Source organism: Perca fluviatilis, chromosome 1, assembly GCF_010015445.1.
Source record: "Perca fluviatilis chromosome 1, GENO_Pfluv_1.0, whole genome shotgun sequence".
Lineage (NCBI taxonomy): Eukaryota > Metazoa > Chordata > Actinopteri > Perciformes > Percidae > Perca > Perca fluviatilis.
Genome location: NC_053112.1, coordinates 26,892,335 through 26,914,679, shown reverse-complemented (window position 1 = coordinate 26,914,679; position 22,345 = coordinate 26,892,335). Strand labels below are relative to the sequence as shown.

Genomic DNA, 22,345 nt, shown 5'->3' with positions numbered 1-22,345 from the left:
CATTTTTGCATTCATTTTGGTATGGTGAGTCGTGTATGTCCGTTTTGACGAGGATCTTGATTGAATACGTCGAATGCTTCCATACTCGAAGAGACACTTGGTTGTTGATTTCAAGAAATGTACGTTTGCCTGGAATAATCGTATGATGAGATTAGAGCAAAGGTTGCATTTTTTAAAAAGGAAGACTGCTTTAAAAAAAGAAAAAAAAGATATGGAGACATTCCAAACTATACAAACAAGATCCGGCAGGCCTATGTTCTGAGAAGAGGTCAGGCATGTGTTTGAGAAGCACTTTTTGGTTGAGCTTTGAGGCAATGTTTGAGATGGCCTTGCTGGTGATGAGCCTGTGTGTGTGTATGTTTTTTTTTTTTTTTTTTTTTTTGTGTGTTTTTTTTTTTTTTTTTTTTTTTTTTTTTTTTTTTTTTTTTTTTTTTTTTTTTTTTTTTTTTTTTTTTTTTTTTTTTTTTTTTTTTTTTTTTTTTTTTTTTTTGTGTGTGTGTAGAATGATATATTGGAATGGAACCACTCCTGTTTCAGCCCTTCTGTCCCCCTCTGCTCCAGATACGGGCCTCTACAAAACACAGAAGGAAAACACATAAATTTACTATTTAAATGAATATATCATTATACTAAGGTTCAGAGCATTGTGCTTATTTTGAAACTAGTGAAAAACTGAGGGAAAACACACCTATTATAGTGAGGTAGCAGGTAGGTACCTGCAGGTAGGTGCAGGTAGACGAGAAAGATAACGGGAAAGCTACGCACTCATAACTCTGATGCATTTATTATTTCAATTTGTTTTTTTCAGGATAAGACACTAAGAGACCGGTGTTTCAAATCAGGGCAGTCAACTTGAGAGGCCAATCGCAGGAAAGGCTGAAACCATTAAAATGTACAGGTCCATGTGTTTGTGTGTGTGTATATATATATATATATATATATATATATTATATATATATATATATATATATATATATATATATATATACACACACACCATATATCTGTCGGAAAAGACAATAATACTTCCCAGTCCCAAGTGTCCCAAAACGTTTTTTTTAGAAACCTGTATGGGCTTCGTTTTATTATCGATTATAATAAAATTATTATTTTATTATTATTTCTATTTTCCTTAAATTTTTTGTAGATTTATTTTTCACACAGTGACTTGAAAGATATTCAGAATTACAGTGTAGTTTTCATAATTTATAATTGCTTTAATATTTAAATTGAGGTTGTTTTTCCTCCCTTTTTTTCATTTGTGCTCATTGATTTCTTGATTATATGCACGTTTTAGGATTGGGGGTATCTTATTCTGAAGAAGGACGTTTGCTGAAATGTCGATATTTCATTGGAGTTATAAGTTATATTGAAATGTTCCTACCTGATTGATTGGGCCTGCAGGTGTGCATGTGGCTCCTGGCAGGAGGGCGACACGTAGCGGATGCCCGTCTGCGATGAGGGGCAGACGGGGAGCGGGGCGGTGGGCGCCGGGGTGGGAGGGATGCAGGAAGTCCGGGATCTGGTGGAGCGAGGGATGGAGGGGGAGGAATGTTGGCTAAGGGACAGGGAGGTGTGCTTGTGTGGAAGAGAGGAGGTGGAGTAGTGGAAGGAGGTCTGAGGTTGGGAGGTGGACTGGTGGGGGAGGGTTGAGGAGGAGTGTTGATGGACGGAGGAAGAGGAGGAGGAAGACGATGGAAGGGGGGGGTATGGAGGGGGGGGGGGGGGGGGTGGGGGGGGCGGCGGGGGGGGTGGTTGGGGGGGGAAAAAGAGGGACCCACATGTTTGTTTTTTGGGAGGACAAATTCACATATAGTAGATGTTAAAGGTGCAGTAGGTAAGACTTATAAAACTAACTTTCTGTCATATATTGCTGACCCTGACCCTATGTTCCAGTAGAACTACATGAAGCAGGTAATAAAAAATAAATAAATCTGGCTCCTCTGGCACCACCTACAGCCTGTAGTGCGATTTACAAAAATCCACAGCTCCCTGTTCAGATGCACCAATCAGGGCCAGGGGGGGGTGTCTAACTGCGTGTCAATCACTGCTCATGCACACACATTCATTCTCCCTTGTAGGGGAGGGGCTTAGGAGACCGTTTTGGACTTTACCTGAAAGGGGGGAGGGACTGAGACGTTGTTGATGTTCAAATTTTTTGGCTAAGGCCTGGATCTTCCCAATCCTACCTACAGCACCTTTAAAAACCAGCATAGTTTATGTTGGTAATAATAATACTCAAAATGGTTTTGTCCATTCAAGTTTTGTAAATGGACTGCATCAAAGTGAATTACACACTACAGGCTCCATATCTTTAACAGTCAAGTTATTAGTTTATAATTTCCTATTATTAGTGGTAATTAAAACCATGGGCACATTACACAGGGGGGGGGGCCTTTATGACAGACTGTGGATTGGGAAGTGTGTCAGGGAGAAGTTGGCTCTGGCCCAGTTAGCACTTCTGGCTGGAAGGAGGCTCATTTTGACTAATACATTTTGTGCACGCAAACACACAAACTCACCCTCATGGTTGGCGTGACGCTCCCGGGGCGGGACTTGCTGTCACGAAGCCTGAGGGTGTTGTTGTCCCCGGCAACAGGAGGGTGGAGCTGCAGCTGATGCCTCTCTTCCTGGGGGGAAGGAGGATGAGGAAGGACTTTCATTGGCCTCATTCACATTTGGTGGTGTTGTTTCATAAGAGTTGTGTCTGGAGGGTGTACTTGTTTGCTACTCTGCCTCATGCCACACAGATGGTAGATACAGCACTCTCCTACGCATATATGACCACTGATGTTTAACGAAGACAATGTTTCAATTGAATTTGTTTTGAGTGTCAAAAGTGCCCCATTTCACTTCAACTCCTGGTCACTACACTGTTAAATGGCTCCAGAAATGTCTTAAATTCCTCCTGTTTTCCTAGCTTATTTTACCAGTTAAGCAGGGTTCAATATTTGATCTCAACTCACGGTTCACCTACTTGCCAGTTCAGGAACTTTTCACACAGTCCTGAACAAACTCAAACTTTTTTCAAACGTAGGTTTTTTTTTTTTTTGCCTTGTGCCTTTATTTGATAGCAACAGTTAAGACACAAACATACAACATGGGGGCAAAAAAGAGGGGTTCAACAACAACATTCCCTGGAGGGAATCAAACCGGCGACATTGCTTTTACATGTTATGCATCCTGTATGCATCCTATCCACTGTGTCACCAGGTCACCGGCAGCTCCACATGCATGAGAAGAATCCTAGAAGTGCTCAGATGGGCAAACTATATCTGCTAATGAGGACTGTGTGATGCGATCAAAGCTGCACAAAAAGCGAGAAGTGGACCTTGAGTTGAGATCAATAAAGATACAGAATCCTGCTCCAAGGTGTAGTAAGTGATGTTAATCAAATACCCTTTTTGTCAAATTCAGTGAATATCTCTTCATGGTCACCTAGCTCTAGTGTGCGCTGAAAAGAAAAAAACAATCTGGTGTTAAAGAGGAAATATTATGCTTTTCCGTGTTTTCTGTCATATCTACAATGTTATAATGTTGGATTTTCATGTTAAACGTGGCCAAAACAAATAATGAGGTAAATGTATTTTAGACAAATCTCTGTGAGCTAAAACATTCCGATTTCCAACTATTCTGAATGCTCCGGGAGGCAGCATTTGAATGTGCCGGCCAGTAGTTATCTGTCCGTGGATCTTCTGAAGGGGGTTGTATTTGTTTGGCAGTTGAGTTCAAATATCAACAATATTTGTGCAGAATCACTTACTGTTCCTTTAACTGTCAATACAAGCTTTTCCAACTCAAATCAGGAAAAACTTCTTTTTCCAAGGTCAAGGTTGGTACATTGCACAAACAAGTTTCTGTTAGCTGCCTGTTCGTAGTGTGATTGAGCGTGCGTGCGTGCGTGCGTGCGTGCGTGCGTGCGTGCGTGCGTGGGTGGGTGGGTGGGTGCGTGGGTGCGTGCGTGCGTGCGCTCTCACCACTAATCGTTTAATGAGCTGGTCTCTCTCAGTCAGTCTCTCCTGAAGTCTCCCCAGATGCAGGTCATCACTTCGAGGCTCCCTCCTCCTGCAGCGTTCCTCCCGCTCACGCAATCTGCAGTTAAATCATATACACAAACACACACACTTTTCTCACATACCCGCCCTTTACACTTTAAACTGTGTGTACTGTATCTCCACGCGTTTGTCCTCTACTCACTCGTTCTCCAAGGCCACTATGCGAGCCTGCAGGTGCGTCTGGGCACTGCTGTATTCCGACACCAAACTCTGCATCTCCTTCTTGTGCTCCCTCCTGATCTCCTCCACCTCGTCTCTCCTCTTGTCCTCTTCCCGTTCCTTCTTCTTCTCCTCGTCCACTTCCTCTTCTTTGACGTCCTCCTCTTTCCTCTCCTCCCAGTGTTTCTGCGACTCCTCCAGTTTCTCCATCTCCACCCTCAGTTTCTCCACTTCCTCCTTCAGACGTTGTGCTTCTTCTTCCAGCTGGGCGTCTCTCTTCTTCCGCAAATCTACGACTTCCTCTTCTTTTTTCTCTTCAGCTTCAGGATTCTCCTGTACTGACCTGATAAGGGACAGCAGATCCAAGAAAAAGGATGGAAATAATGGAAGTGGCTCGTCTAGTACAATAGAACAATTGTGATTAAAAAAAGGGATCTTGAAAATGGCTGAATCATCAATGATGGGAATACTGCTGCTAATTTGGCCCACTTTTCACTGTACTATATATAATTTACTGTGAACTAGTTTTCATATAGACCAGTAAATAATAAAGCTCAACAATCAAACTATACATAAAAGAAGTGTATGTGTGCAATACATTGTCATATACTCCAGTGAACCCTTTAAACTAATTTTAACCCAGATATGTACAACCTTTTAGTGAGAAATTATCCTAAATCATTTGTCATCTAGTAAGCAGGGATAACAATACAAGAGTGCTGAAATTAAGTCAAATGTAGCCAATTCACACAGTTTTTAAAAGCTTGGGTTGTCTTTTTTCTGTACTTAAGGGATAGTTCTACATTTTAGGAAATTAGCTTTATTGCCGAGAATGACATGACAAATCGATTCCACCCTTGTGTCTGTATGACAAATATGAAGCTTAACTTATCATAAAGTGGATGGTAGTCATTTATGCTAGCTAGGTTATGCTCAAATTATTATGATACATCTACAAGCAGCTCTAAAGCTCACCATGGCTGGGCTTAGCTATAATGTGTTAATTTGTGAGCTTTAGAGGTGTTAGTATGTGTATTTAGTTACCTTTGGACGGAGTCAGGCTAGCTGTTTCCCCCTGTTTCCAGTCTTTGTGCTAAGTTAAAGGGATCCTGGCTGCGGTTTCATATTTCCCGTACAGACATGAGAGGGCTAATTGATCTTCAAATCTAACTATTGGCAAAGAGGCAATAAGCATATTTCCAAAAAGGTCATACTGTTCATTTAAGTTCAGTATCAAACTTGGTAGTTGGTCATTAGCTTTTGTCCCGACTGCAAGAATATTAGAGCTGATTGACAGAAAATTAATTGGCAACAATTTTGCTAATCATTTATTCATTTTAGCCATTTTTCAAGCAGAAATGCCAAACATTTACCATATCTGGCTTCTGGAGGATTTTATGCGTTTCTTTGTCATCTATCGAACATCGAAAATCATTGGTTTGGGACTGCTGATTGGATGAAATAATTAATATCAGTATGTCCCCTTGGTTGTCCCCCTGATGATTTTTTTTCAGTATTTTCTGACACTAATCCAAAAACATATCCGCAGATAACCCGATAATGAAAATAATCGTTAGTTGCAGCCCTGAATAATAATAACATTAATGTTAAAATAACCACACCACTTCTTTACTTACCTTTCCTTTAATTGCTTCTTTAGTGTTGCATTTTCTCTCTGCAGCTCCAGCATGGCACAGCGGCTCTCATCCAGCTGTCGCTCAAACACCTGATACTGGTTCTGCTGCTTCAGATCCTACACACACACACACACACACACACACACACACACACACACACACACACACACACACACGCACACACACACACACACTAGATACACATTGTCCATATCTGCCTAAATTCTAAGTGTGCTGTGTTGACTTTAATCCTCTAATTCATGTGAACAAAAAATATATCAATTATGAAATGGCTGTGTGTTACCTGTTGCAGAGCCATCATCTGTGTGTGTGCCTGTAGTTGAGCCTGCAGGTCTTCTATCTGCTGCATGTGTCTCTGGGTCATCTGTCTGCTCCACTCTGTGTGCTGCTGGGTCAACTCTGCACGTTGCTTATCTGATATCACACACACACACACACGCACACACACACACACACACACACACACACACACACACACACACACACACACACACTCACAAAACCACATACAGAATCAAAATCCATTTGGCCCACTGTAACAGGTACCCTTCTGCTGTTGCCATGGTGAAGTGTATCCATGGCAATAGCAACTTCACTGTTGAATTTATAATCTCAATGTGTATATATGTGTGTGTGTGTGTGTGTGTGTGTGTGTGTGTGTGTGTTCATTCATTTGTCCATGCAGCTGTGTATGTGCTATACAGAATGTGTGACTGTCTGCATGTGCTTATGCTAATGCTAATGCCTGAATGTGTTAATGTGTACACGTTGTGTGTGTGTGTGTATGTATGTGTGTGTGTGTGTGTGTGTGTGTGTGTGTGTGTGTGTGTGTGTTACCTAGCTCCAGGTGGTGCATTGTCTGTAGTCTGTTCCTCTCCGACAGCACATCTTCTTTTGCCTGTCTCTCTAACACCTGTAGAGCCTTGGCGTGACTGTGTCTCTCCTCTCCTATAGACTGGGTTTGGGGCTCCTCCAACATAACACACATGCTATCCTTTTACAATAGCACTTCACTGTGTATTATGTGACACAGATACATGCACACACTCATAGCATAACATTACGATGCCTCTTCGCTGCAGCGCTATCATCAAAGCTGCTCAATTATTCATCACAGAGAAAACCTATGAAAGAGAGTACATATGATTTTAGTGTACCTGCAACAAATCCCTCAGTTTCTTGTTTATCTCCTTGGTGTCTTGGACCTCTTTCCTCAGCCTTTCAATTTCGGGGTTGCCGTGGCAATCATCTTCCGGGCACTCCTTCTTTTTCTCCGCCTGTATTGGTGAGAAAATTGTGAGCAAAGGATTTTTTTAAGGCTCTGTGTATAGTAATTATCCTGAGATGATTTGAATTAAATGTGAGATGCTGCTTTTGTTCAAGAATTTGCAGACTCAGATGAGATTTCCTAAAATAAATAAATAAAACACAGACTTCATTGTGCACTCAAAACAGGCTTATGGAAATAATTAAAAGAGTACTCCAGCGATGTATTATTGCACTTCCGTTAAGTTGGGGAACGGTCAAATCGATGCAACTGAAATATCCAGACTTTTAGCATCTAGTATGTCTCAAGCTACAAAACACTGGATCCTACATAATGCAGCTAAAATGTAAAGTATTACACCCTGCCTGCCTGGTAAATGCACATTTTTCAAACTTGCAGGCTTTCTGTTCAACTATATAGTCTCCGAGCCAAAGCTCAGACACCCAGGTGACATCATCGGGGTTATTTTCTCAGACTCAGAGCCACAGAGGTCATTATACAACTGCCTTCGTAGGCTGACAAGTATTTATCAAGATGAGTAAACTTATCTTAATGTGTGGAGTTTGACAATCAGATATAACCTAATAGCCCAAATGGAAAGTGAGACACTACATTTCATTTTGAAGGCAGGTGAAGAATCATCTCTGAACCTCAACATGTTTTGAAAATGGTCGTCAGAAAAGCAATTGGTAACAATTTGTGACAATCTATTAATTGTTTCAGTCTTTTTCCAGCAAAAATGCCAAATATTAGCTTTTTCCAGCTTCTTAAATTTGAGGATTTGCTGCTTTACTTCGTCATATATGACAGTAAACTGAATATCAGTTGGTTTTGGGCTGTTGGTCGGTCAAAACCAGCATTTCAATGACATCATTTATGTCTTTGAAATGCTATAATGGGTATATTTTTCAGAAACAAATGATTAATTAAGAAAACCAATCGATGCTGCAGTCTACAACTAACCAACAAAAGTAACTTCTAAATAAGTGTCTTTCAATGCTAATCTGAACTAGTTTTAGACCTCAGGTTCACCGCTAACATCTCTATCTCTCTTTTTCAGAAATTCAAGAAAGTTATAAACAACACACTAAACAGCAATTCAGTCTGATTATGAAGCTACAATTAGATGCTTTTGATAGAGAAAATCAGCATGCCTGGAGGTACGGAGAACAAGAATCATGGATGGTTACAAGTAGTTTGTGAAGTAGACTCACCTGTGACTGCAACTCGCTCAGTTGACTCTGCAGTTCAGATATCTGGGTCTGCATCTCCTGCTCTCTGTTCTGCCATCTCTGTTCGCTCTCAGCAACGGCGGCATTCATCTCTATCCTGAACTCTGCTCTGAGACGATCCTCACACTCTGCCCTGGAGGCATGCGCCAGAACAAGAAGTGAGGTGGTGAGTTAACCTACATGCAAATGTACTATTCATTTCTTCTTGCTAAACTGTATACTCGTTATACAGTGTAGTGTCTTGTGCTTTTAAGGATTACTTTAAGAGGACGATTATTTTAAGTTTCAGGTATTGTAGATGTGGTAGTAACCTAATTATTTCTCACTTTTCTTAATAACTTTATTTCATAAATGTCCATATAAGTGCAAATGTGTTTTTTTGTGTCATATTATGAGATTTGGAATGCCCTGGTTGTATTTCTGGAGCAGAAACCTGCATATCTCCAGCTAACAGGTGTTATAAATGTGTGCCTTTGCACAGAAAAGACCCCATAACAGGAAAGTCATGTTGAGGGGTACTATTGTTAGAAGAACGCATTATTGTTGTCTATTCAACAATAATAATGTCTTAATTATAGGAGCAGAAACCTGCATGTAAAGTGGTGTTTTAGCGTAGCACTTTAAATAAAATTAATGGCTGTTTTCAGCGATGAAAAAGAAGATATGTACAATCACGATATGAGACAGGACAGGATTAATTGGTTTTTTGAAAACCATTATGGCTAATGATTATTTGGATTGTGATATTGATTTGATTTTCACTGATGTACTGACACTGTTGTTTGTATCACTTTGTATCATTTTTATTGCTGCAGCTAAGTTCTTGTCATGTTCTGTTCTGGTAAAACACATTACCCGTCTATAAAGCTCTTTCAAATTTAACGGATGATTAGAATGTAAGAGAGGAAAAGATGCTGCAGGTTGTTCTGAGCCACAATTTGAATGATCTGCGTTTCAGCTTTGATCTTCTCTAGTGATCTTTTAACAGGATAGCAGGGGGCGATCACAAGCAGAGTGGAGGCTTTGTAATGTAAGCCTAAGCAGTTCTGGCAGGTTGGGTTTTTGTTCTGCTACCTGATCCGGTCCTCAGTGTGCCGCTGGCTCTGGTCTAGAAGACTCCTCTCCGTGTTCAGTCGGCTCTGTTCCAGGACTTTCTCCTCCAGCCGGTGTTTATCAGCTCGCAAGGACGCTATCTCTCTCTGCTGCCTGTCCCGCTGCCTCTCTGCCTCCTCCTGTGTCCGAGCCAGTCGACTCCGAGTCTGATGGAGCTCTTTCTCCAGACGAGAGCCCTGCGGTTCACATGAGGCCGCAGCTTCAGGGGCTACCTTTTCTTTCTTGTCTTGCTGTTGGATTGCCGCCTGCAGCCTACAGATCTGAGAGCACAGGAACTTCTCAATTTCCCTTCACATATTACGATATATTTCATCTGGCGTCTCAAGTGGAGTTTGACCTCTGACCTCATTGGTGGCATCTTTCAGTTGTGTCCTCAGCTCCTCTCTTTCCCTCTCCAGCTGGCTGCGTAGCTCCTCAGCAGTCCTCCTCTCTTCATCCAAACGCGCACACACCTTCCAAGAAAATTCATCCTCGTCAACACCATTATTACATTAACAACTGATCTTCTTTTTAGCACTTTAACCCAACCATACTATTATCTCCTTATTCCTAAGACTAATTAATAATTAGTCACGATGAAGTGCACATTATAAAAAGGCTCAAAGGGCAGGTAATTATGTGATTAAAATCTTATTATGTGTTTTTACATTTAGTAGTTTAAAAATTATTCATGAAACAAGCTCTTTAAGACCAGCACTTCCCAACCAGGGGGTGGGGACCCCGAAAGGAGTCGCGAGATGATTAACGGGAGAGTAGATCAGACAAAAAACATTTATGCTACACAAATTGCTTAGATTTTTTCAGAAATTTTTCTGATCTTCGATTTTTTTAAATTATAAATTACTTCATAATTATACATCTTTAGCCCCTCTAACAAACAAAAACAAAAATCACTTTTTTTTATGCGGTTTTAAGCCTATGACCAGTGACGGAATGTAACTAAGTACATTTACTCAAGTACTGTACTTGTACAAATTAGAGGTACTTGTACTTTACTTGAGTCTTTTCTTTTCTTCTACTCCGCTACATTTCAGAGAGAAATATTGTCCTTTTTACTCCACTACATGAATCTGACAGCTTACGTTACTAGTTACTTTACAAATTAAGATTTTTGCACACAAAACACATGTAGTTAATAACATCTGAAGTTTTATTATAAATTGAACTACCCAACAATATAACTGTCTACAAATCCAGCTGAAAGGATTAGCTGATTAAACATTTAGTTGATTGACAGAACGCTTTTGATCATTTCAAGTTTCTAAAATGGCATTGAGTGATTTTATTTTTAATACTTTAAGTACATTTTCCTGATGTAACTTACATGCTTTTACTGAAGTTATATTTTCAATACAGGACTTACTTTTAATCACTAACGGAGTATTTTTACAGTGTTGTATTAGTACTTTTATTTAAGTAAAGAATCTGAAAACTTCTTTCACCACTGTGGCCGTGCCTATGACATATATATACAAAATATTGGGCTAAGTGACTCCGGAAAAACTATTTCTCACAGTGTTTCGTCCTTGTATCTGAAATAATTAAACCCAAGTCTGACTGATAATATAATTACTAAGCCTATAGGAGCTGGCTGCCACAGCTGAACAGCAGGCTATTTTTTTATTTTTTATTCTGATATAAGTACTGTCAGTCCAAACGCCCTCGTGGTGTGCTGACCTCTTGGTTGGTCTTCCTCTCTGAACTCAGAGCTTCTTGGACGCTGTGAAGTTCGGCCGCATGCCTCCTCATCACCTCCTCTATCGCCTTACGCACCTGCTCCTTCAACCGTTTCCTGTCCTCCTCAGCCTTCTCCACCAATCTTTTCTTCTCCTCTTCCAGCTTGTGCTCCACACTGGCTCTCTCCGCCTCAACCTGTTCAATGTTCTTGTCCAACTGCGAGTGAACGCGAACCCTTTCGACCTCCAGTTCTTTCCTCTGCCGGTCGAGCTCTTCCTCCTTTTCTCTCCTCAGACGTTCTTTCATCCCTTCCACTTCTTCCCTCTCCTCCTCTCTCTCTCTGCGCAGTCTGTTTCTGTCCTTCTCAAACCTTTCCTTTTCTTGTTCTCTTTCCTTCTGTAGGTTTTCTCTCTCTTTTTCTATCTCCTTCTGCAGTTTGTCCCTCTCATCATCTGCATGTTTTTGGATGCGACGCAGCTCCTCTGTCTGGGCTCTTACCATCTCAGAACGCAGACTGGACAGCGCCTCAGCATGCTATGAACACACACAATATATGTTCAATGGCCACTTTATTTGGTACACCTGTACAATCTAATGAAATTTAATAGCTCTTTTTTACCTGGCGTATCTGCCGGGCGTGGTCGCTGTTTCTGCCACTGCTCTGCAGCTCCAGCTCTCTGTTCTTGCTCTGCAGGCGGCTCACCTGGCTCCTCAGTTCCTCCACTTCAGCACAGACACACACCTCGCAGCCTCCGCGGTTCAGCAGCTCCTCTGATACACGCACACACACAGAGAACACATACAGGTTCAAGTAAACACCAACAAACACCCAAGTGAACACAAGCACACACGTGCACGAGCATGTATTGATTGATTATGCATTATAGAAGCAGAATGGATTTGCAATACTAAATGAGGAAGCCCCTGAAACAGAAATCATTCTCGTGCAATGAATAAAATTCAGGGCATTTTTGCTGACTGGGTATGATGACACTTTGATGAAACTGTTTGCCTTTATGGAGGATGAATAATGTGCTTTTGTTGCATTTTCTGTATTATAATGGCGTGAGGTGATAACTTAATTAACGCTGAGTCAGAATGAATAATGGAAATGCACTGAGCTCAGCTGATTTTCGCCGATGTGAGCTTTCTCCGGCAGACAGGTAAGAAGACAGGTGGACACAGACTGCAGACTACCTGCTCTGCTCTGCAGCTCGTCTTCCTGCAGCAGTAGCCTCTCCTTAGCGACCGCAAGCTCCTCCTCTGCCCGTTTAGCCACGCCCTCTGCCTCGGACACACGCCTCCGATCCAGTTCCAGCTCCTCCTCCAGGTCCTGGAGGGAGGCATGAAGGTCCAGGGGAGGGGGGTGGCGATGCAGAGGAATATTTTGGGTTGAGAAAGAGCACATGAGAATAGACAAGAAAAAAAGAAGACAGATAAGGGAGAGAGAGAAGCCGACAGCAACTTTGACACAGATAAGAAGGAAGGGGAGAAAGAACGCAAGTCAGAGAGACGGGAATGGGGGGGGGATAGGGAAAAAAAATGGAGGATGAAATGTGGTGAGTCAGGGAGCTATCTTGCCCAGCTGAGCTTTTAATGGTCTGCTGTGGGGGCTTATGTCAGCTCTGTGCCAGCTCTTGCAGGGCTTCTTAATGCTCATCCATGAGGTGGTAATGGTGGTGGTGCTGCAGCGAATCTATCCTGCTCAAACTACTCATTAGCACATAGTTGGCAGTGGGAATAGCACTCAGGGAGAGCAGCCAGTGGTTAGACAAGCCTACCCCCACACACACACACACACACCTCCTCCCCTCTCTCTCGCTCTCTGCCTCCACCTTGCTCCCTTTCCCAACACAATCATTAGCTGGGTGCATCAGAGACAGGAAGCTGCAACATTTCAATTTCCTTTCACTTCCAATTTCACAACATTCTAGTTTGTGTGTGTGTGTGTGTGTGTGTGTGTGTGTGTGTGTGTGTGTACCTGTATTCGCTCTTGCAGTTTGACTGTGTTTCTCTTGCTCTCAGCCAACCTCTCCAGGTGACTTTCCACCTCCGCTTCAGCCCTCTTCACTCTCTCTCGTAGGGCGCTGTGCAGTCCCTTCTTCTCCTCTTCTTCCCTCTCTTCCCACCTCTGCCGCTCCTCCCTCCATTCTGCCTCCATCTTCTTCCTCGTTTCCTCTTGCTCCTCGTTTAGGCCATTCATCTTTTGCTCCCATTGCTCCCTCTCCTTTTTCACTGCTCGCCTCTTCTCGTCCTCTACTCGATCCACCTCCTCTTTCAGTGCCTTAACCTCCTCCAAGAGTGCTTTCACTCTTTCCGAGTCCTCCCGCTCCTCTGTTTGTCTCTCCTCCTCTTTCTTATTCTCCTCGTCTTCTCTCTGTCTCCGCTCCTCTTTCCTCTGTCTCTCCTCGTCAGCTGCTATCTGTAGCTCCTCACATTTGGCATCCAGCTCCTGGATCTGCTCCTCGGCCTTCTCCAGTTCTTTGCTCAACCGCAGGCTCTCCTCCTTGGCATCACTGATCTGGGCCTTGGCCGCCTGGAGCTCTTCTTCTGCAGCCTGGAGCCTCTCCTCGAACTCTTTTCTCAGCTCCGCCTCAGTTTCACGCTCCCTCTCCTCCGCCTGGATGCGGAAGCACTCAAAGTCTGCCTGCACCTGGAGGCAGGGAGGATAACGTGTTACACACTGCACTTGCATTTAAAGTCACTGACCACCCACTGAGAGGTGCATTCATAGAACTGCCCAAATTAATCAAAGCATTGATTCAAACAAATTATGTTTTTACTCCCAACAACACTCCGGAAACCTTTGAGACACATGATAACAGTTCAGTTATTTTTGTAGTGGCATTTTCACATTGCAAATATGCCGTACGAATACATCTCAAAGGTGCTCTAGGAACCTTTCAGAGCACTGAAGTGAACAGTGTATATACAAAACATTTGAAAAGGGCAAGACTGTGGCCATAAAGGCTAATTAGCTACAGTGTTGTGACATTCAAACAATAATCTCAGTGTGGGGGAAAACATCATTGCCAGCCTGCACTGTTGAGATTGGGCAGGTTAGATTCTAAACCTTTATTCAGGTTGTCACATAACCAGGATTCATTGGTAAATTATAATGTGCAGTTAGGAGTCCTGAAAATACATGATTGTTTAGTAGGAGATGCTTTATTTTGCAGTTCTGTAATCACCTAATAACTTTGTAGGAACTATGTATTAGGTAATTATATGGAAAACATATTACTAACATTTTCTCCAACAAGTCTATTACTTTCTTTATCTGCAGGACTTTGAGTTTATTACTGTGGTTAAACCATGGCCACTTGCTGCAGAATAAAGACTGTATTTAAATGTAATAGTTGCATGTTATGTAATAATATTAATCCAGACAGAATGGTGGTGAAACGGTTCACTGTGTCACGTCATAATCGTTTCTGATGAGCGCGCTGGTCCAAAGAGAAGACTGGAACGGTGCCGGCTACAACAAAGATTGGCCTCTCATCCTTACCTTCAGTCTGACGGACTAGCTTTAGTTTCTGTAATTTCAAATGCATGTCTAAAGCCAAACCCTCTTAAAGCTTCCTAGACATAACATTTACCCAGGGTTGTGGATATGCCATGACAACTGTAACTGTGTTTGATGTTTGTTGATTTATGATTTTAACAGATCTGCTATGAAGAAGCAATACTTTCGGTGAACTCAGCATAAGTCTAATTCCACAGTCTAGTTTTCTTTGGTTATAACATTTGCATCAGTGGCACTATGGCACTTGTCGGCTCCAACTGCATTCCTCCTACTAACAGTGTATAATCTTGTTCACAGCCATTTTCAAGACTGCCCTACACTAGGATTGTGTGTGTACCTCTGGTCATCAAATTCACAAAAACAGAGCCTATAGGATAAAGTTGTGAAATGGTTTTCATGTAGTGCTGATTTGCTGGCAGATGTTTACACTTGTGCAATAACATGCTCCTGAATTGGCAGCAAAAATGTCCAACTAAAACTGGAAAGCAAAAGGAAAGATGACAAATAAACTGTGGCTACACATTTAAAAATAAAGGTTTATGGTCGATGTAGATTTTCTCGCTTAAGCTGCTTACTGTTTCCAAAGAGCTCATAAGAAAATCATGTGCGTATTTATGATTCATGTTGATGTTTTATTGTGGTGCAGAGCATGGGTTCAGCATGTGTTCACAGTAGGAAGTCTTGTGGCTGGGTCAGGTCACAGGTTATCTGAACTTGGTTGATTGTTGTAGGTCACGTAAGAGGCGGGCGGGTTTGATTTGTTGCTCCTGAGAGTTTACAAATTAAATTACAGCAATTCAACGTGCCCTTGAATGAGCTCAGTTTATTTCATGATCAGGAGGGTAAGAGTACACGCACGCACACACACCTGGGCTCCAACTCTCTGCTGCATATCCAGGGAGTCCTGCAGCTCGAGGAGGCGTGTTCTCAGTGGCGCCCCCTCCCCTTCGTGACACGTCTCCACCAGGATGCGGTGCAGCTCTTCGTGGTGGGCGTGGCTCAAGGCCTGCAGGGCCGCCTCCTGCTCCTCATTCTTCATGTTCAGAGAATAAATCACCTGGAAAACGTCAACAACAGGCAAGGAAAGATTTAACGATTGTTGCACATTTCTGCCTTAAATTTTTGTTTTGAACTGTATCTGTTCATCATCTCTTTTAGAGATAGGTCGTGCTTTTTCTTCGCACTGATCACCACCACTCCGCTCCTAGTCTATATCCACGACGTTCCACTTCGGGGATTGTTCAGGTGCCGCCGGAAATTCCGCTGGATTTCGGCCGGATGTCCTTACCTTCTGCTTTCTTTGTGTTGGCATTTTAAACTCCGGTCGACTTATAAGGACTATGGTTAACTGCTTCTCAGATCTCTGCAGGGTAAAACGAGACAGCTAGCTAGATTGTCCAATCTGAGTTTTCTGTGCACAACTAAAACAAACTTTGAACGTACACATGCTCCACCCAACCCAAACACATTATTTTGCAGAGGCGCCGTTGGTCTGTGTGGTGCTTAGCTCCACCCAAGACGGTTGTGATTGGTTTAAATAAATGCTAATAAACCAGAGCATGTTTTTCTCCCATCCCGGAATGCTGTGTGGACTCGCCAGAACCTCCTCCGCAACGCTGTGGAGGAAGGCCTGGCAATGTGAGACTACTCCGCTACTGATGTGCCTTCTACAGTCTATGTAATCTCTATAAACAGATTTCTGCATATGAATGCATAATCTGTAGGCAACAGGACAAGATTTTGGTATCAGAAGCATTCTGGTTGCCATTTGACGTGCATTTGTAGTTGGAGTAGTTTTGACCAATCACGTTTGAGCGGGCTTTGGTTTTATGCAGGTAAACAGTCTGTGTGGAGAGCAAAAGAGGCGGAACGCCATGGCATCTGTGTGGAGATATCCACTGGCCAGACAGGAACCCCAGAAATATTGGCCGTTGCCCCTAGAGGCTAACCCCTCTTCTCATTTCTCAGTTTGTACAACCTTGATTCCTTTCCTCACCTCCTCTCCTTGTGTCTTAGTCCCTCCCACCTGAGATACGAGCGGAGGAGGCGACGAAGAGACACAGCAACAGAGGATTCAAGGCAGGTATTTAACTATAAGGGACATCCGTGTGTCACAGGTGCAAAGGATACACTTGTGCATCCTCGCTCATAGCTCCTCCTGTAAGCCTCCTCTTTCCTCGGGATGCATTTTAAAATATTTCGACATTCCTTCCAAGATGCCACGCAGAGATCGATTTCCGGGTCACAGGCATGAGGACGGAGGAGAGAGGAAACGAGGAGGCACAAAATAGAGAAATGAGAAGATACCGATATCCCATGATTTCCAAGATTGCAGTCTACTGTATGTGTCCCAGAAATTGCAGATCAGATTTTCTATGCTTATTTATTACTCTAGTTTATCATTGTGTTTTGAATTCTTGGTTAATTAGTATAATTTTATAAAGCCATTCTTCATTTTAGGGTTTTCTGTCCCTTAGGTCAAGAAATTGAGGAAAAAGTGCTTTTGTGTAGCATATACTTTCTTTTTGGACTGCAGAATAATTTAAAGCTGAAACAGTTAGTCATTGTTAAGTTAAGGCTGACATTGGAAAATTTATTTGCAGACTGAGTAATATGTTTCCTCTTTGATAGGAAAAGAATCAAATTGGCCTCCTTATTTGATTTGTAAGCACATATTGAGTTCTTTCTTATGGACTAGATTTTAGATTGTATTCGCAGTTTTACTCTCCTTTTTTGTTTTTATGTGACAGGCAGGATTAAATGTATATATTATAATTTGGTGATCATTTTTTAATGTTGCTTTCTTGACCAAATCTTCTTCGGAAAACAATCCACAGTTTAATTTGATCTGGTTAGGGTTTACATCCTCATGGATTTAGATGATTCACTCTGCGGGGTTGTTTCCTCTGTATTCATTTAACGCGAGTGCATTGCAAACAGCAGGAAAACTGACACCAACACTAGTCCACAAACAGACATTATGGAGCCAATATTTTCAGCTGCCAGCTTTATGATAAGAAATATTAAACTGACACGGACTGACATGGAAACACAAAAATCACCAAACACAAATAACAGAAGTTAAATAGCAACACTGACAAACAGTGTGCACTACTGTAACCAAAGTCCTGTGAGTTAAAATAGTCCCAGCACTGCAGCTTCATGCAGTGATTTCCCTGCCTGCCAACATGTGAGGAGTCTCTCCCCCTCCTCCCAATATAGTCTGTGACTAACACCTGAAATATGGCCTGTTTCTCCCCACTATTCACTTTACCCTCTACGCCATGTCTACAGTGTCATCATATGCTCCTGCTGAACCTGATGGCTCACTTACCCACCCACAGAGATGTGTGTGTTTGTGTGTGTGCATGTGCATGTGCATGTGCATGGGTGTGTGCTGGGGACACATAGGCTCATATTTTATCCAGACGCCTCACTGTCTGCAGTACACAGCTGGCACAGCACTGCCGGACATTCCCTGTGTGTTTTGTGTGTGTGTGTGTGTGTGTGTGTGTGTGTGTGTGTGTGTGTGTGTGTGTGTGTGTGTGTGTGTGTGTGTGTGTGTGTGTGTGTGTGTACACACACACTTGTCAATCTCCATTGATCTATGATGTATTTCTAATAATTAAACGACAGATATTGATGATGGATGTGACATCTGCCCAAATCCTAATCACAAACCCGCCTCTCTCTGTCCTGCCAGTCAAACACTGAATTGAGGGCAAGCTCTAAGGGGAGTGTGTGTGTGCTGTTCTTGGCTGTCCTCTTTGGCCAGTTTGAGAGTGAGAGCAAGAAGGGTAAGAGGAAAATATAGCAGGAGAAAGGAAGAGAGAGGACAATTTAGAAAGCATTCCCACACCTGGACATATGTAACATTTCCAAAATAATGTGAACACCCATATGTGATTGTTGAAAATCTACCTCCCGTGTTGTCCTTTCTCAGCGGTGACGTAAAACGCACCACTTGGGCTGCTGTGCACGAATGTCGCCGGACTAAAGCATTTTATAAACATAGCCACACTGAGAAATACAGAAGGGAGTTTTGTGGAACTGATAGGATTAATTATTACTACTTACTTTGTATCAACTAATTTGGCAATGGCTTGAAAAAAGAAAATCTTAAATAGTCACACTTTAATTTAGGTTTTTGGGTATAAATTCTCAAGATGCTTGGCATGGCAGCTCGGTCAGAGAGTGGCAATGAGAGCCTCTTGCTACTGTAAATCCCATATTGATCCTGCCAGTCGATAATGTTTTTCATGTAGCCTCACAAGCCTGTGCCTGTGCTTATTGACAATAACTTCATAGTCAGCAAAGCATGAAATGAGTATTCCGTCTACAGAGTAAAATAGAGCCAGGATGAGGCTTTTTGAAACTGGAGTAAGATGTAGAGTGAATGGTTGGTGCACAGAGGAGAGGTTAGGCAAAGAGACAAGCAAGCATGCACACTCTTACATCAGCCCCCCATTCACCCACACACACACACCTCTACACATATCAAAGAGGGTAACGGGTGTGCTGGATTACAAAGCAGGGAACATTGTGACAGTGTAAGCTAGATAAGTACAGGAAATCACACACAGAATTAGAGCTGCCAAACAAAAGTGTTGGCGAATATGTGCACACAAAGACACACTTTAATATGCTACTGTTCTCTGTGAATCACGTAAAGAGACTACTCTCTTCTGTGTATAAATGGGGGTGTGTGCATGTCTGTTCACACACAAGCTTATGTGAACATTCACAACAGCTGGCCTGACAGGGTCAGCTTTCGCTTTCTTCCCATTGGCTTGTTCTTTCATGTAAACACACTCCGACGTGCTACTGGTTTATCTTTAGCAGCACCCATTCAACCAGGACAGACCACAGAGAGGGAGGAAGGTTGATGTGAGGGAGGGGGGGAAGGGAGCTGTGTAAGTCAAGCATAAGTGTGGATGGGTGAGTGGAGGAGTGAGGGACAGGCCGACGTGAGGAGGTGTGTTAAGTAGCCTACAAGTCCATGACTGAATGCGTGTGTGCCAGCCTCCTCCATTCACACAGAGAGCAGAGGTTAATAAATATATAAGGTTACCACAGCTGACCCATTTCCTGCTTCCTCTCCACTCCACACCCCGCCCCAAAACACTCAAATAAACCATGTGTCACGTGTCCAGCATCCCAAAGCTCAGAGAAAATGCTTACACCAAATATCAAATTGGATGATTCTTATATTTCATCAGCGCTCTGGGTTTCAGATTTATTTCCTGCGGTCATCAAAGACCTAAAGCGGACTGGCAGGGCTTGCATAAAGTTTCAAGAGAGAGAAACAAGTCCAGGCTTCTTTTTCATTGGCATGGAAGGAGCAGAGAGCCAAGAGAGGTTGAAGGACTAGGCTGGCAAATTCCCCTAACAAGCACAGACACAAGTGCTGACCCCTCATCTGTGTCATCTTAGTGTGTGTGTGTGTGTGTGTGTGTGTGTGTGTGTCTGTGCCTCTCAGAAAAAGCTTTCTGAACAACACACGGCAAATAGCTTGTAATGCATTAGCCTACACTCATGTGCTCTGCACACACACACACACACACACACACACACCACACACACACACACACACACACACACACACACACACACACACACACACACACACACACACACACACACACACACACACATACACACACCTTGCAGGCTACACAGAGGTGAACCCATAAGGGAAGATGGGAACTGCACAGTCATCAGTAATTGTCATAGCTCAACAAGCGATGGGTCATGCACTGCTTCTGTAAGCATTATTGTGCACCAGAGAGAGGGAGAATCCTCATATAGCAATGCTTACTGTATGAAAAGCCAATGCATATACTGCTGCTGCAACCCCTGCCTGCACACTGATGTACACATCATGTCTGTGGTAATAAAAAAATGGTTATAATCATGTCACAAAAGGTTATTGATTACTCAATTAATTCATTTTTATTACAAATATTTGGTGGTTCCAGCTTCTTCAATGTTGGGTTTTGCTGTATGTTTAATATCATTGTTAATTGATACATTTGGATACCTTTTTTTATCTGTTGGTCAGACAGAGAAACATAATTTTGGCCTCTGGCATTCATGCACTCTTTGAGATGTTCAATTGTCTTTAAATTGTTTGACATGTAGCCTAACCGTCTAAACTATAAGTGATGCATGGAGAAGATAATCCATAAATTGACTGATAATTGCATCACTCCTTTGCTGCCCTGAAAGGTTTGGCTCTCAAATCGCTAAAGATCTGCAGCATACACCTAAAGCTCTCCGTGATCGCTAATGTCTGATTACTGTGTCAGGCATGAAGACGAATCAACCCTGATCCAAGTTTTCCAATCATTAGCCTATCCCAAGAGATACGGATTTGTAACAGAGCACATCTATAATGATGTTTAAGCCAGAATGAGTAGTGTCTATTACTGTGATATTTTGTTTTACGAAATACTTCTCTTATTGGGCTATTTATTAGCTATTTTAATCTCATTTGGATCAATTTTTAAGCTATTTATAATTCCAATTATATAATAATTTACATTTTTGCTGTGCTATCTTTTGGTGTCCCAATATGTCATAGCCTAGGATAATTGCAGGTCGCCTTCTCAACATGTAGCCTAATTATGTTCGGGTGTGATGGCAGATAGTGAGGCAGCCATCAGATCATCCAATCAGCCTGACAGCGCGTCTGCCGGCGCGCCTCTCTCCTCTCGGTCTCACATGCAGGTTTTACCTTGGTGAGCTGAGCGATCTTCTTGCACATCTTGTTGTGCATCTGGTAGTCGTACAGCTCCTGTTCGATGTTCGGGAACTCTGCCGCAGTCCCGTTAACGGTGGAGCCCGGCCCGGGGGGCTGTGCAGCCTTACCGGCTCCTGAAGCCATAATAAACCCCCCAGGGAACTTCCCAGACCGGTGGATAGTCAGAAATTATCCTGCCGCCTCTCAGATGAAAATTCCCACCTAAATCGTGTCAACTTTTTACTCGTGCATCTCATTCCTCTGTCGGTAGACCACCTCCCGTGAACAGCAGCTCGAGCGATTCGCTGGAAAACATTTGGTTCTAGATCGGCGGGGCTCTCCTCGTGCGTTCCGGTAGTTGCCCCCCTTCTCCCGCTGTCCGCCCGGTGATCGCGGAGGTCACACGCTGGAAGTCCATCGGGGACGCGCTCGCGCCAACCGACCCTTTCCTGCTGTCAACAGATAGGCTTTTTTTTTTTTATTCTAAGAGGGAGCGCTCGAGGATGAAGGCATATCGTCCAACCACCTGTCTCGCGGCAGGGGCGGAGAGGGGCGTGTGTATCCTATGGAACATACCGGAGACAGCTCGAGAGGCGCACTGCTGCAGTGCTGCCCCGCCCCTACCGGCGCTGCTGTATCAATCACCGTGTGGATGGGAGGAGGGGGTCCCCGGGGTCTAGTCGTGTGATTTTACTATTAATCAGATAAACATAGGCTCTAACTGCTGCTTTTTTCTTCTATTTAAAGAAAGGTCATTTTATGCCTAAGGCTAAATCTTGTATTATTAGCCGACTACCACTAGGCTAGTAGCTAGGCTATTGGCTGAACTGCCATATCACAATGAACACATTTGTGAAACTGTAGCCTACCTCTTTATGCATATAGACTATCAATTATTTTTCTCTTGAAATGGCCT

At 42.8% G+C, this 22,345-nt stretch overlaps 1 protein-coding gene across 3 annotated transcripts; it reads right to left on the bottom strand.

Moving 5' to 3' along the window:
• Positions 1-2,447: 2,447 nt before the first annotated feature.
• fam184b (family with sequence similarity 184 member B) lies at positions 2,448-22,004 on the bottom strand. Of its 3 annotated transcripts, none has more exons than XM_039808113.1 (16): positions 21,424-22,003; positions 15,556-15,744; positions 13,143-13,814; positions 12,359-12,494; positions 11,781-11,932; positions 11,162-11,695; positions 9,829-9,936; positions 9,446-9,744; positions 8,354-8,504; positions 7,030-7,149; positions 6,710-6,842; positions 6,156-6,286; positions 5,852-5,967; positions 4,198-4,557; positions 3,978-4,104; positions 2,448-2,630 (listed from the first exon to the last, which is right to left on the bottom strand). In XM_039808113.1, the coding sequence occupies exons 1-16, from the start codon at positions 21,571-21,573 to the stop codon at positions 2,487-2,489; spliced, it is 3,522 nt and encodes a 1,173-aa protein (XP_039664047.1). In that variant the 5' UTR covers positions 21,574-22,003; the 3' UTR covers positions 2,448-2,486. The 3 variants fall into 3 exon arrangements, with proteins under 3 accessions (XP_039664047.1, XP_039664128.1, XP_039664200.1); XM_039808194.1 differs by having other exon boundaries at positions 3,978-4,092; XM_039808266.1 differs by lacking the exon at positions 2,448-2,630 and adding an exon at positions 3,126-3,454 and having other exon boundaries at positions 21,424-22,004.
• Positions 22,005-22,345: the final 341 nt, after the last annotated feature.